Source organism: Camellia sinensis, chromosome 12 (genome assembly GCF_055761805.1).
Source record: "Camellia sinensis isolate YWXY chromosome 12, ASM5576180v1, whole genome shotgun sequence".
NCBI lineage: Eukaryota > Viridiplantae > Streptophyta > Magnoliopsida > Ericales > Theaceae > Camellia > Camellia sinensis.
In genome coordinates this window covers 155,643,807-155,660,045 of record NC_138972.1, presented here as the reverse complement: position 1 = coordinate 155,660,045, position 16,239 = coordinate 155,643,807, and the positions used below count along the sequence as shown (strand labels likewise).

Genomic DNA, 16,239 nt, shown 5'->3' with positions numbered 1-16,239 from the left:
ATGCCATCAATGAGGATCCAACAAAATCCACAAAAAGATCACACATGTGAAGGATGATCTTTAGCTGAATTTTCTCACCGAAAGATTGAGACAAATAGCCTTATTTAGCATCTCAAAGTTGGCATGTTCAACTTTGAACCCTTATGGCATGCTCTACAAATCTTTAACATTTGAGAGGCACAATAATCAAGAAGATAGTCAAGGTGAAAGATATAAAATCAATTGAAGAAAATCAAAATAACTTGAATCAATGATATTAAGTTTTGTCAAGAAATGTATTGCCAAAACATTAACTCCTTTAGGATAAAAATCTTAACACTGTCATTAAAGTTGGGAATGAGAGAAGGATTAGTTTTTGGGAGGATCATTGGGCATTGAATAGCAGCTTGAAGGTTGAGTTTCCAAGGTTATATGAGCTATCAGAAGACAAAGAGGTCAATCTTAAACAAATGATTGACAGGAAGAGTAGTTCAGCTGGGTGGAACTTCAGTTTCAGAAGAGGTCTGAAGGCTTGTGAGGAAGATGAGGTGGAAAGACTTAGGTCCTACCTGTCTACACATGAGCCAATTCTTTCAGATAGAGTTGACTCCTTGGTTTGGAAGGCCTCATCTTCAGGTTTGTTTACTGTGAACTCAACGTATAGTAGGTATGATGTGGCTCATGGGTTCGAGGCTGCTAGGTGGATTTGGAAGAATTTGTCCCCACCAAAAGTGTAATTTTTTGGATGGCTCGCTTAGAAGGGTAGAATTAAGTCAAGAGCTTTCCTTCAAAGAGTAGGGTGCCTTAGCCAGAATGCTAGAACAGAGTGTGTGTTCTGTGGCTGTGCTTAAGAAACAGACTATCATGTGTTGTTGCAGTGCTCGTTTGCTTGGAAGATCTGGACAAGCATTCTGTCCTGATGGGATATGCAATGGGTGACTTTTGAGAATGCTAGAGGTGTGTTGGATTGGTGGAGAGGGTACAAATGGGGTAAGCTTGAAACCAAAATTTGCAATGTAATTCCATTTGTTGTTCTATGGTCCATTTGGAATCTAAGAAATTATTGCATATTCAATGGTAAGCAGCACCACTTAGAGGAGGTCTGTGAACTGATTAAGACTAGAGTTGCCCTATGGATCAAAACTAACACTAATGAGTTGTAGTACTTTGTTCATGATGTGGTTGATAATTTGCAATAGGTTAGAAGGTGCCTGGGTTAGTAGGAGCAGCATTGTGGAGAGCAGTAGCAGCATTATGGTAGTGTCTGGTGTGTTTGGGTATTGACCTTGTTTTGGTCTGGCCTTGGTTCTTGATTTGCTGCAGTGTGCTTTTGGTGTCTACTGATATGATAGCCTGGGGTCATCTTGATTAGGCTAGCAATGTGGTTTTGTACCTCTTGTCCTTTTGTTATGTTTTTCTTCTCTTTTGTTTTGTGTTGGTTCCTCACCAACCTTATGGTTGTGCTAGCATATGGTTGACTTTCTCCTCGGTGCCAACCTAGTTGGAATTGGAGTAGTTTGTTGTGTTGCTTTATGCACTTCCCTTCATTATTGATGTAATCTCATATGATATGTATGTTGTAGTCATCAATAAAGTTTCCTTTTTTTACTGGTCAAAAAAAAAAAAAAAAAAAAACAAGTATATAGTTACCTCAATTTGAATTTTAAAATCTTTCTTAACCATTTTTTAATAAAAAAAATACGATGCATATTTTATTTTATTTTTTATTTTTTTTGTATAGATAAATATTGTATATTAGAAATATGTACGATGCAAATCAGTAGAATATTTTCTCTAATACAATAAATTAAATTCTATGTCTTTTATTTTCATAGGGTCCGGCTCTTGACCTTTTCAAGGAAGTTAAAGAATTCTTAACTTCAAATCCATCTGAAATTATTACATTAATCTTAGAAGACAGTGTTGAGGCCCCTAAAGGACTAGCTAAACTTTTTGATGCTGTGGGGTTGACACAATACTTGTTCCCGTTGTCAAAAATGCCTCAACATGGTAGAGGCTGGCCATCAGTTGAACACATGGTTGTTAATAATCAAAGGCTTGTCGTCTTCACTTCAGTCAAATCAAAGCAAGAAAGTGAAGGAATTGCATATCAATGGAACTTCATGATTGAATATAAATGTAAGCAAATACATTGCTTTTCTTTAGTTTTGAATCATTAATTCATATATATATATGTGTGTGTGTGTGTGTGGAAGAATAATATGTAAATAACAGTTTGAAGTAGGGTGAATTACACCTAGTCCACTCAACTACTTGCAAATCTCAATTTACTCTCTCAATTATGAATATGTATACTTTGACCTTTTCGACAATTAAAAACTATATCAATGTTTCCCATCTAAAAGGGTTGAAAATAATGCATTTTCATAATTAAGGGATTAAAATTTGTGGGTTTAATAATTGAGGGGATCTTAGTGTTGATAGTCAATTGTTTCAGTTCGTGTTGTTGTATCATTTCAACTATTTGTTTGAGTAAAATTGGCAGATGGAAGTGAGGGACTGCAAATAGGGAGCTCTACTAAACATGAGGGGTCATTAAAACTAGACAACACAAGTAAATCATTGGTGCTCGTCAACTATTCACCACTAAGTTTCACTTCATGCGACGAAATGAACATTGAACATCTTATGAACACACTTCGCACAAGTTATACTGCAGCTGGCAACCAATGGGCAAATTTTATTGCTATTGATTATAAAAAGGTATATATTAATTTTAGCAACTAGAACTTTATAGTTATTAGAAACAAATTATTTATTGATTTACTACTGATATTGTATTCATAATCATTATTGTTGTTATCGTAGAGGAGTGACGGAGGAGGAGCATTTCAAGCTGTAGACTTCGTAAATGGGATGCTATTGTGCATGTGTGATGATGTCAATTCATGCAAAGTAAGTAAAAGTTAAGAAATCTTCAAATGCGCAAACATTTGTTGAGACAAAATTTAGAATTTGTTTACTTGTTTTTTACTATTTATTATATATCTTAGATGTTTCTTCGAAAACTTTTCAATGAAACAATGACTTTTTAACTACAATATCACAGGAGCAAAATGCATTAATTAATAACAAAATATAAAAGAGAACTGAAAAAATGATCCCTACTTGAGAATTATAGGAGTAAAACGGTTAAATGGAAATAATAGAAAACTGGCCAAATCAAACTCGTGGTCATTGTAGTCTATTGTGTCAATTTGATCTTTACAGATCTAATGTCGTTAAAATTTTCCTATATTTTTTTGCTTTTTATTAACTTAGCCCAATTGACAATTGTTGTTAGTGTGACACCCCTGTTCCGTAGTATGTTAATTAGTCCTTAACATGATGTGATTATGTATTTTGATATGATTTTGTGTTCCACTATGTGAAAATATGTGGGTTGAAATTTTATCTGTTCATCGTAGAAATATCTGTTTGAGTAGTCTGTTTTGGAAATTTAATTGAGGGCCTTATCGGCCACGGAACCCGAAATTGATTACGCCATTGTGGTTGGCATAATTTTTAGGGCCTACGGTGAAATTTAATTGAAATTTGATTCTGGTCAATTTAAACTGATTAAATTGAGAAATTAAGTACCCCATTATTTTATATTAAAATATTTGTTAGTGGGGCTTGTTTTATAATTGCATTGCACTCCCCTTTAGCTCTCTTAAAACTCAAAATCTGAGTTAGACAATTGAGAGGGAGAGAGAGGCCGGCCATGGAGAGAAAAAGGGAGAGATTTGTGTAATTTGGGCTCAAGACTTGGGAATTTGAAGATCTAGCTCAGGATTTGGCTAGGGCTTGAGTGTTGAAGCTCTTAGGTAAGTGATTTCATGAAATCTTACTTGTAATCTGTAAGTTCAAGGGTTGTTTGTGATCAAGAACATGTAATGAGTTGATTTTTGTTGAGATTGAAGTCTTAGAACTCATGCATGTAAGAAATTACTTTGAATTTGCATGTTTGAGCTTGAAACACATGATTCATGTGGAGTTTTGGGTAAAGCTCATATTGTAGTCACCATTTGTACCGTCTAAGTTGAGAATGATGAGCATCTCCCACATGCATGTACAAATCATGGGAGTATAAGTCTTGAATGTTGAATTTGAGCATGTTGATGATGGGTTTGAGACAATTTGGGACATGCATGTAGATAAATCATGTAATTGAGCTTCCTAATGTTGTAATCTGCATTAGTAGCATGTTAGCATGTGTAAATGTGTAATTTGAACCATTGCATGCAAGAAATGTAGATGGAAAACTGATTTGGAGCTCAAGAACACGATCTGGGAAACCCAGATTTTTGAGGTCCGCTCGAGCGGAGTAATGGCCGCTCGAGCGGGAAAATCGTGCTCCCAGCATTTTTTTGCAGAGTTGGATGCCCGCTCGAGCGGGACATTTCACGCTCGAGCGTGGATTTTTGTAGACGGACCTTCAGCTCGAGCGCATCTTTTGTGCAACCAGTACCTTGCAGGCCTTAAGGGTCCGCTCGAGCGGAGAATATTACGCTCGAGCGGGGACCCTGTTTCCTGGAATTTTGTTCATGCATTCTGTGATTCGTTTTCCGTTCTCTTTCACTTGTAAGCACTCCTAGGCATGTGTTAAGCATTGTAAATGAGTTAATGAGATAAGAACAAAGCCTAAAGAGGAATATGTGAATTAAAGAACGGATTGAACTGTTAGTGACCCTTTTGTATTCATGAAATGTGTAGGGTCAAGCTCCAGGGCGCATCCACAAGCCGATCACTGTGAGTAATATCAATATTTGAAAACTTGTCAATGCCCAATTGTTATTCCCCTATAAATATTATGAGTTGTTAATTGGGATTGTGGACAAAAGTCTGACAAGAATAAATGAATGAATGGGCCAAAGGCCGTTTGACATGAATGAATGGGCCAAAGGCCGTTTGACATGAATGAATGGGCCAAAGGCCGTTTGACATGAATGAATGGGCCAAAGGCCGTTTGACATGAATGAATGGGCCAAAGGCCGTTTGACATGAATGAATGGGCCAAAGGCCGTTTGACATGAATGAATGGGCCAAAGGCCGTTTGACATGAATGAATGGGCCAAAGGCCGTTTGACATGAATGAATGGGCCAAAGGCCGTTTGACATGAATGAATGGGCCGAAGGCCGTTTTGCCATGAATGGAAACCCGAATGGGCCAAAGGCCAGAATGTTTGGAACTACAGTTACTTGACTTGCATTTCGTATAGTTATATATATATTTTGCTGTTAAACAGAAGTATGAATTGGGCCCAAGGCCGTTTGGAGCATGTTGATCTACATATTGTTATGTAACTGTTATACTTGATATTATTCACTGGGCTATCGCTCACGCTCATTCATGTATTTGTAGGTGAGCCAAGGGAAGTCCAAACCCAGCCCCAGTGAAGTCTGCTAGGAACAACAGGAGTTTTGGGAGAGTCAGCCTTGTGCCTCGCGCATGAGACCATCCTTGCCCTTTTACTATGTACCTATGTTTTGTCTTGTTGGCAAGGACCCAGTGCATGTCTGTACATAGTCTGTTATAGGTTGACTCGTTTTGGACGATCCTGTCTGTAATGAATTTTGTGAAGCTGTATTTTTGATGTGAGTTATTAGCGTATCTGAGTAAGGTTTGTTTGATGTGCATATAAGCACGGCTCTATGGACAAAGTTTTTAATTTTGCTTCCGTTTGGCCCCCATTAACTCTGTTAAAATACGTTTAGAACAGTTTGAGGCCGTAGGTAATCTCATGATTACTGGCCGGTTACGTCCTTAACCCACGGGGGCGGGTTCGGGTCGTGACAGAGTGGTATCAGAGCACGAGTTAATAACTCACACACTTGTCCAAAAAGAGCAATAAGCGTCTAGATAAGATCTAGGATGCATTCATGTGATAAATACGAGTTTGGAAGCATTGATTATATGCTTAAATGTTTTGTTATGAATAATTATATGTGTAAGTTGTGAACTACTTGCATTACGAATTATCTGGAAATATGTGCTCCTTAGTGTATGTGTACTTGTGTACCTTTGGTATGGAATATAATGCAAGTTTAATTAGATGGTGAGAACCAGAGGTGATGAGTTAGAGGAATCCTCTGCTGCCAGACTGGACAGAATGGAAAGACTGATTCAGGAAATGGCAGAAGCTTTGAGACAGCAACAGGAGTGGCAACAACAGTGGCAGCAACCACATCCGCCACCTCCACCTCCGGCACCACCTGTGCCAGATAATCAAAATGATGATCGGATAATCGCTCTCACCAAGGAATTCAAGAAAATGAAACCACCACAGTTCCATGGTGGACTAGATCCCTTAAAAGCCGAAGCTTGGGTACTTGGGATTGAAAAACTGTTTGAGGTGTTTCCGTGCTCGGATACACAGAAAGTGCTTCTAGCCACCTTTATGCTAGAAGATGAAGCGAGAAGATGGTGGATGTTGATGAGGGAAAACCACAGAGATATTGATTGGGCGAAATTTTTGGAAATCTTCTATGACAAGTACTTCCCGCAGTGCGTCCGGGACAGGAAAGTGGCAGAGTTCATGGAACTCAAACAAGACAGTATGACTGTAGCTGAGTATGAGGCCAAATTTACTGAGTTGGCCAGGTTTGCACCACACGTAATTGACACTGATTATAAGAAGGCAAGGCATTTTGAAGGTGGGCTCCGGAGTGACATCCTAGAGCGGGTGAATGTCCTGAAATTGGAGACCTACATTGGAGTGCTTGACCGGGCCATCATATCAGAGGCTAATATAGCTAGACAAGCTAAGCCAACAACCGAATGGAGAGACAACAAAAGACAAGGCTTCTTTTTGAAGAAGAAATTTCTGAAAAAGCAAAACACGGGCTCCTCAACTACCTCAAGTTCTTCCCGAGACACGACTCCCATGTGCAACACTTGTAGCAAAAGGCACCGTGGAGTTTGTTACCGTGCATCGGGAGCCTGTTTTAAGTGTGGGAAACAAGGGCATATAGCCCGAGATTGTAATCAGAATAGTGGGAAGATAGCTGCTAGCTCCACTGCATCGATCCCGAAGCCGGGAAACACTTTGAGATCTGCTACTACTGGGGATACAGTGAGACAAGGGAGAGTCTTTGCACTCGTTCCGGGTGATACACGGAATGCCAATGCCGTTGTCTCAGGTACTATCTCGATATGTAATCAGGATGCTTTTGTGTTAATTGATTCTGGATCAACGCATTCATTTGTGACATATGCATTTGCATCTAGACTGAAAAGACCCCTAGAATTGTTGCCATATTTGTTATGTGTGTCTGCTCCATCGGGGGAATCTGTGTTATGTGACTATATATATCGGTTTTGTGACATGCATATTGAGGATGCTACCCTGTATGTAGATTTGTTGCCCTTAAACTTTAGACACTTTGATGTAATTTTGGGCATGGATTGGTTGACCAAATACTGTGCCACTATAGATTGTGTGACAAAGAGGGTTGTATTTAAACCACCAGAACAGAAAGAAATTGTGTTTGTGGGAAATGGGGTAGTACCTCCACCATATTTGATATCTGCAATGAAAGCGTGTAAATTGATCAGGAAGGGATGCCAGGGTTATTTGTGTTATGTATTGACTGAACAATCCGTGAATGTTGAATTGAATGATATTCCCATCGTTAGAGAATTCCCAGATGTGTTTCCAAATGAATTACCAGGGGAATTGGTAGACAGGGAGATAGAGTTTACTATTGAAACTGTGCCAGGCACCCAACCTATTTCTAAAACTCCCTACAGGATGGCTACAGCTGAAATGAAAGAATTAAAAGAACAGTTGCAAGACCTTCTTGATAAAGGGTTTATCCGGCCCAGTACTTCGCCTTGGGGCGCACCAGTGTTATTTGTAAAGAAAAAGGATGGTACCTTACGCCTATGTATTGATTACCGGGAATTGAACAAGGTAACGATAAAGAATAAATATCCCTTACCCCGTATTGATGACTTATTTGACCAGTTGCAGGGATCACAGGTGTTTTCTAAGATTGATTTGAGATCCGGGTATCATCAGCTGAAGGTTAAGGCAGAAGATGTTGAGAAAACCGCATTCAGAACGAGGTATGGTCATTTTGAGTTTCTTGTTATGCCATTTGGAGTGACTAATGCTCCGGCAGCATTTATGGACTTAATGAATAGAATTTTTAAAACCTACCTTGATGAGTTTGTTGTTGTCTTCATCGATGATATTTTAATATACTCTAAAGATAGACTTGAACACGAACATCATTTGAGGACTGTTTTACAAATACTTCGGGAAAGAAAACTATTTGCTAAGTTAAAGAAATGTGAATTTTGGTTGGATGAGGTTATTTTCTTAGGGCACGTAGTCAACAAGGAAGGAATTTCAGTGGACCCGCAGAAAATAGAAGCAATTGTGAATTGGCCTACACCAACTAATGTGACAGAAGTTCGCAGTTTCATGGGCTTAGCTGGGTACTACAGAAGGTTTGTAAAGGACTTTTCGAAATTAGCTGTGCCTCTTACCCAATTGACACGTAAAGGACAACCATTTGAGTGGAATAGTGAAAGAGAATCAGCCTTTCATGAATTGAAGACAAGATTGACCACTGCACCAATTTTGACACTACCTTCAGGTACGGAAAATTTTGTGATTTTCAGTGACGCATCTTATAAGGGTTTGGGTTGTGTGTTAATGCAGAACGGAAAGGTTATTGCTTACGCCTCCCGACAGTTGAGGCCACATGAGAAGAATTATCCAACACATGACCTAGAATTGGCCGCAGTTGTTTTTGCTTTGAAAATCTGGCGGCATTATTTGTATGGGGCAAAGTGTGAAGTCTACACAGATCATAAAAGCCTAAAATACTTCTTCACGCAGAAAGAGTTGAATATGCGTCAGAGAAGATGGCTGGAATTGATAAAAGATTACGACCTAGAAATTCAGTATCACCCCGGAAAAGCTAATACAGTGGCTGATGCCTTGAGCAGGAAATCAACAGGGAGTATGGCTTGCTTGCTTACTGAACAAAGGGAGATTTTGCAAGACTTTGAAAAGTCTGAAATTGAAGTGGTAGTGTGCGAACAGGGCGGATTGATAGCCGCTATTACAGCCGAGCCGGCAATTGTTGATGAAATCAAGCAAAAACAGAAAGAGGATGAGTTCCTCAGAAAGGTAATTGATGAATTTGAAGTCAGCCCAAAAGCAGAGTTCAGTATCGAGAATGGAATGTTGAAATTTCGAAACCGAATATGTGTTCCAGTTATTCCGGAGCTAAAGAAGAGGGTCTTAGATGAAGCCCACAGATCCGTATTTGCCATGCATCCGGGTAACAATAAAATGTATCGGGATTTGAAACAAACCTATTGGTGGCCTAAAATGAAGAAAGAGATTGCAGAACATGTGTCCAAGTGCCTTCAGTGTCAGCAAGTTAAGGCTGAACATCAGAAACCAGGCGGTCTACTTCAACCTCTCCCCATTCCTGAGTGGAAGTGGGAACATGTGACCATGGATTTCGTTGTTGGCCTACCTCGGACTTCCCGCGGTATGGATTCTGTTTGGGTTGTAGTTGATAGACTGACTAAATCTGCACATTTTCTGCCTGTCAAAACTACATTTACTGCTTACAGGTTGGCTACTATTTATGTTGATGAAATTGTCCGCTTACATGGAGTTCCAGTATCCATTGTGTCGGATAGAGATCCGAAGTTTGTATCTAGATTGTGGAAGAGTTTGCAGGAAGCTATGGGAACAGAACTAAGGTTCAGCACTGCATTCCACCCACAGACAGATGGGCAGTCAGAACGAACAATACAGACTTTGGAAGATATGCTTCGCATGTGTGCTTTGGATTTTCAGGGGAGTTGGGAAGATTACCTGCCTCTTGCAGAATTTGCCTATAATAATAGCTTCCACTCCAGCATCGGTATGGCACCATACGAGGCTTTGTATGGTAGGAGGTGTAGATCACCTATTTGTTGGACAGAGGTCGGGGACAGAGCTTTGCTCGGGCCTGAAATTGTACAAGACACCTCTGAAAAGATCAAAACTATTCGGCAAAGGCTCAAAACAGCTCAAGACCGACAGAAGAGTTATGCAGATGTCCGGAGAAGACCTCTTGAGTATGAGGTCGGCGACCATGTGTTCATCCGTGTTTCTCCAATGAAAGGCCAAGTCAGGTTTGGGAAAAAGGGCAAGTTGACGCCCCGTTATATTGGGCCGTTTCAAATTTTGGAGAAACTTGGTCCAGTTGCTTATAGAGTTGCTTTGCCACCAGGATTTGAGCAAATCCACAATGTGTTTCATGTGTCAATGTTGAGGGGTTACCTCCGAGACCCGTTGCATGTGATTGATTATCACCGGATTGCTATTGATGAAAATATGGAATATGCTGAATGGCCGGAAAGAATTGTTGACCGACAAGTGAAAGAATTGAGAAACAAATCCATTCCAATGGTGAAAGTGGAATGGAAGGAACACTATGGGACAGATGCTACATGGGAAAAAGAGGAGGAAATGCGTCTACGCTATCCACATTTGTTTCCCGACGAAGGTAAGTTAAGTTTGGAGGACCAAACTTCCTAAAGGGGGGAAGACTGTGACACCCCTGTTCCGTAGTATGTTAATTAGTCCTTAACATGATGTGATTATGTATTTTGATATGATTTTGTGTTCCACTATGTGAAAATATGTGGGTTGAAATTTTATCTGTTCATCGTAGGAATATCTGTTTGAGTAGTCTGTTTTGGAAATTTAATTGAGGGCCTTATCGGCCACGGAACCCGAAATTGATTACGCCATTGTGGTTGGCATAATTTTTAGGGCCTACGGTGAAATTTAATTGAAATTTGATTCTGGTCAATTTAAACTGATTAAATTGAGAAATTAAGTACCCCATTATTTTATATTAAAATATTTGTTAGTGGGGTTTGTTTTATAATTGCATTGCACTCCCCTTTAGCTCTCTTAAAACTCAAAATCTGAGTTAGACAATTGAGAGGGAGAGAGAGGCCGGCCATGGAGAGAAAAAGGGAGAGATTTGTGTAATTTGGGCTCAAGACTTGGGAATTTGAAGATCTAGCTCAGGATTTGGCTAGGGCTTGAGTGTTGAAGCTCTTAGGTAAGTGATTTCATGAAATCTTACTTGTAATCTGTAAGTTCAAGGGTTGTTTGTGATCAAGAACATGTAATGAGTTGATTTTTGTTGAGATTGAAGTCTTAGAACTCATGCATGTAAGAAATTACTTTGAATTTGCATGTTTGAGCTTGAAACACATGATTCATGTGGAGTTTTGGGTAAAGCTCATATTGTAGTCACCATTTGTACCGTCTAAGTTGAGAATGATGAGCATCTCCCACATGCATGTACAAATCATGGGAGTATAAGTCTTGAATGTTGAATTTGAGCATGTTGATGATGGGTTTGAGACAATTTGGGACATGCATGTAGATAAATCATGTAATTGAGCTTCCTAATGTTGTAATCTGCATTAGTAGCATGTTAGCATGTGTAAATGTGTAATTTGAACCATTGCATGCAAGAAATGTAGATGGAAAACTGATTTGGAGCTCAAGAACACGATCTGGGAAACCTAGATTTTTGAGGTCCGCTCGAGCGGAGTAATGGCCGCTCGAGCGGGAAAATCGTGCTCCCAGCATTTTTTTGCAGAGTTGGATGCCCGCTCGAGCGGGACATTTCACGCTCGAGCGTGGATTTTTGTAGACGGACCTTCAGCTCGAGCGCATCTTTTGTGCAACCAGTACCTTGCAGGCCTTAAGGGTCCGCTCGAGCGGAGAATATTACGCTCGAGCGGGGACCCTGTTTCCTGGAATTTTGTTCATGCATTCTGTGATTCGTTTTCCGTTCTCTTTCACTTGTAAGCACTCCTAGGCATGTGTTAAGCATTGTAAATGAGTTAATGAGATAAGAACAAAGCCTAAAGAGGAATATGTGAATTAAAGAACGGATTGAACTGTTAGTGACCCTTTTGTATTCATGAAATGTGTAGGGTCAAGCTCCAGGGCGCATCCACAAGCCGATCACTGTGAGTAATATCAATATTTGAAAACTTGTCAATGCCCAATTGTTATTCCCCTATAAATATTATGAGTTGTTAATTGGGATTGTGGACAAAAGTCTGACAAGAATAAATGAATGAATGGGCCAAAGGCCGTTTGACATGAATGAATGGGCCAAAGGCCGTTTGACATGAATGAATGGGCCAAAGGCCGTTTGACATGAATGAATGGGCCAAAGGCCGTTTGACATGAATGAATGGGCCAAAGGCCGTTTGACATGAATGAATGGGCCGAAGGCCGTTTTGCCATGAATGGAAACCCGGATGGGCCAAAGGCCAGAATGTTTGGAACTACAGTTACTTGACTTGCATTTCGTATAGTTATATATATATTTTGCTGTTAAACAGAAGTATGAATTGGGCCCAAGGCCGTTTGGAGCATGTTGATCTACATATTGTTATGTAACTGTTATACTTGATATTATTCACTGGGCTATCGCTCACGCTCATTCATGTATTTGTAGGTGAGCCAAGGGAAGTCCAAACCCAGCCCCAGTGAAGTCTGCTAGGAACAACAGGAGTTTTGGGAGAGTCAGCCTTGTGCCTCGCGCATGAGACCATCCTTGCCCTTTTACTATGTACCTATGTTTTGTCTTGTTGGCAAGGACCCAGTGCATGTCTGTACATAGTCTGTTATAGGTTGACTCGTTTTGGACGATCCTGTCTGTAATGAATTTTGTGAAGCTGTATTTTTGATGTGAGTTATTAGCGTATCTGAGTATGGTTTGTTTGATGTGCATATAAGCACGGCTCTATGGACAAAGTTTTTAATTTTGCTTCCGTTTGGCCCCCATTAACTCTGTTAAAATACGTTTAGAACAGTTTGAGGCCGTAGGTAATCTCATGATTACTGGCCGGTTACGTCCTTAACCCACGGGGGCGGGTTCGGGTCGTGACAGTTAGTCTTTTTGAGACCCAAAAAAAATTCAGTGCCTCACGTGACCATTTTTGAGGGGCAAAATAGAAACAACATTGTTTGGTTTGAAATTTTCAAAAACTATTTTGAGTTTTCAATTTGTCTATGTGAATTCTTTTAATATTTTAATCAATATTTATTTATTTTTTTTACTATATAAATTTTGAAAACTCTAAAAATAAAGTCAATAAATGCAAAAATAAAATTAAAAAAACTACTGATCTTACTATTTTATTTATTTATTTATAGTATTTTTTTTAAAGATTTTTTTTTCACCGATTTTGTTTTTTCAAAGTATATCTATATTAAGTAGATTTAAGAAGTAAAAAAAATTTAAAAAAAGTTTAATCACATTCTCTAAAAAAAAATACAAATTGAAAACTCAAAAATTTATTTTTGAAAATCTCAAACCAAACAAAATAGAAAAATAGACACTTTAATATGATTTTGTTTTGCAGGGAGGTGAAGAGAGATTTCAAGTATCTATGGATGAACTTTAAAGATTTCAAGTATTTATGGATGAACTTTAAAGTTGTGTTTCTATTACAGATATGGGTAGGAATTTAGAAAAGAAAAAGAAAAGATAAAATCTTGGTGAAATATAAGTATATTTTATTCATATTTCATCTATTTTTTCTTTTTCTTTTTAAAATCCTTACTTAAATTCATAATTCAAAATGCCTAAGTTGCTAAACTACTAGAGATCCTATAGCATGCTATGAAGACGAATCAATCTTGCAAAGTAGTCACTGTAATGGTTCATTGGTGTGCCTTATGATGGTATTGTTTGGCTTATTTTTTCCTACAAGGAAATTTTATAAATGTAAGCATATTAGTAAGGATTGAAAAATCCTAACGGAGTAAATTTAAATAAATTATCAAGTAAATGTGAAAGATTCTTTTATTTCAATGAAATGGACTTCTAAAATTGCCAAATATAGAGAAAAGAAAAATAAAGGAAGAAGATAAAGAGATGAAGAAGAAGATTGAGTGAACAATCAAAATAATTATTAATTTACTTTTACTCATATGCTTTAAAAAAAAGTGCAAAAAATAAAACTAGAGAGTTTGGTTAAGTTTTAGAATCGTGATTCCAATCAAAAAAATTTCAAAACTTATAACTAAACACCCAATTCAAAACTCTTTTCAAAATTCATAACTAAATTTTTTTCAAAACTCTATTTTCTTTTTAAAAAAATTGAAAAAATATTTTTTTTATTTTGTTCTTTAATATTATATTTTTCAATTTTTTTTCTCTTTTTGGGAAAAAAATATTGTTATTTTTTGAAGTATTGGCCAAATAATTTGTTATGATATATATATATATATATATATATGTGGACAATCCAAAATTTTTTAAAATTTTTAAAAATTAAAAAAATTAAATACTTCGAAAAATAAAAATATATTAAAAATATTAAAAAAATAAAATAAAATATTTAAAATAAAAATATGAAAATATGAAAAATAAAAATTATATATTTAAAACAAAAAATAATTAAAATATTTAAAAAATATAGAGCACAAATGTAGTAAATACAACACACATTAAAATAAATAAATAAATAAATGTATACAATAAAAAATATTTACCCTTAAAAAAATAAAATAATTTTTTTAGATATTTAAAAGAATAAATCCAAAATAATTTCAAAATACAACGCAAAATTCAAAACTATTTTCAAAACTTATAACCAAACAAGTTTTTCTCTTTTAAAAACTTATTTCAAAAACTTGTCTTTCAAAACACAAATCTGCACTCAAATCATGATTCTAAAATTAAACCAAATAGAGTTATCTATATTTCTAATAAAAGAAATGACAAAAAATGGTTATTTGTAAGGGAAAAAAAGTGTAAGAAACAGTTACCTATTAACTATCTTATTACCTCATCTTCATTCCTTCCAACTAGGGGTGATAAACAAACCGAATAAGCCAAACAGTTAACTGTTCAAGTTTAGTTTAATAACTTTAAAGAGTTTCAAATTTGTTCAAACTTGGTTTGTTAAACTTTCGAGCCGAGCTCGAGTAGTTTGATATTTTATATAATTTTAGGCTTATATATTGAACCAAGTCGAATGAGCAATTGACTGTTCAACCTTGGTTTGAAAACCTTAAAGAGCTCTAAAATATATTCAAACTTTGCTTGTTTATTTAATGAACTGAGTTCAAACGAACTTTTAACAAGTCAAACACGAGTCAAGCTCAAGCTGTTTCGTTTGTTTATCACTCCTACTTCTAACTCCTCCAATTTATGTTTCATTTTCTCCACATTCTCCATCATGTTTTCCACGTGTTTAATGCTGCTTTTTTCTACTCCTTTCATAACTTCTTATAACCTCCAAGTAAGCAAGACAATGCTACGTGTTCTACAATTATAAATAATAAATAATGATAATAATTATTTATTTATTTATGGTGACAACCGATATATTAACTCTAGTTGTCTTGACTTATTATCGAATGTGTAATATGTAAAATTTTGTATTTTTTATAAAAAAAAAATGTCATAAGAAGAGAAAATTGAAAACAAAAAGGAAGTCATAGACGGAAATGAAATAATATAGAAGTCTTCATTTTATGAGATATGATCAGTAATGGCGTTGATTATGAGCTAATATCATGAATAGATTAAATCTGAATCAAATATCAATATTTATATTAAAAAATATAATTTAAAAAGAAAAAGAAGAAGAAAAGACGGGTGTTGGCTACATATTTTGTATAAGCCAATTACAGTTCGACATATGGTTGAACGAAGGCAATACGGGAAAACAATTCAAGTCCTCAATCATAAGCTCACACGTGGCAGTTAGTATTGGTTTTTTGTAGATCTGCATAGCACTGGATCAACAAAGAGATCCAAGATGACGTGGCTTCAACGGTTACTCATATTTAAATTCAAAATCAAGAGGGAAACTTACTTGCAGATATGACATAGTGGAACTAACTTTAAGACAACATGATCAGTGATCATGGAAGGGTGGTTCGACGGTTAGAAATGCAGTTCGACGGTTGTCATTGAGAAGTATAAATAGTAGAGAAGGCCCGAGAAAATCCCCCCAGACTCAGATCCAAAAAACCAGTTTTATCAACTTTATTTCCTTTCTAGTTTTTACATTTCTTGTTCTTTACATTTCTGTACTTCAAATTCCTGCACTGCACTTCGTTCATAGGAGTAGTTTCAAGTAGTTTGTTGCTATAAACCTCTACGAGGCTGATTTAGATCTTTGTAAGTTTTTCATTTTACTTAATGAAATGCTATAATTGTTCTTCGTTTGATTATTGTTTACTT

General features: G+C 36.9%; 1 protein-coding gene across 1 annotated transcript; it reads left to right on the top strand.

Annotated features, from left to right (window-relative positions):
• Positions 1-1,949: 1,949 nt before the first annotated feature.
• On the top strand, positions 1,950-13,794 carry LOC114289723 (PI-PLC X domain-containing protein At5g67130-like). The gene is made up of 4 exons (XM_082897999.1): positions 1,950-2,118; positions 2,486-2,703; positions 2,809-2,895; positions 13,403-13,794. The coding sequence occupies exons 1-4, from the start codon at positions 1,977-1,979 to the stop codon at positions 13,442-13,444; spliced, it is 489 nt and encodes a 162-aa protein (XP_082754125.1). The 5' UTR covers positions 1,950-1,976; the 3' UTR covers positions 13,445-13,794.
• Positions 13,795-16,239: the final 2,445 nt, after the last annotated feature.

Excerpts from the sequence above, each read along its gene's own strand:
- LOC114289723 (XM_082897999.1), top strand. The coding sequence starts at position 1,977 with ATGCCTCAACATGGTAGAGGCTGGCCATCAGTTGAACACATGGTTGTT. Across the intron at positions 2,119-2,485 it reads CTTCATGATTGAATATAAAT|ATGGAAGTGAGGGACTGCAA; the intron begins GTAAGCAAATAC and ends TAAAATTGGCAG. Across the intron at positions 2,704-2,808 it reads TTGCTATTGATTATAAAAAG|AGGAGTGACGGAGGAGGAGC; the intron begins GTATATATTAAT and ends TTGTTATCGTAG.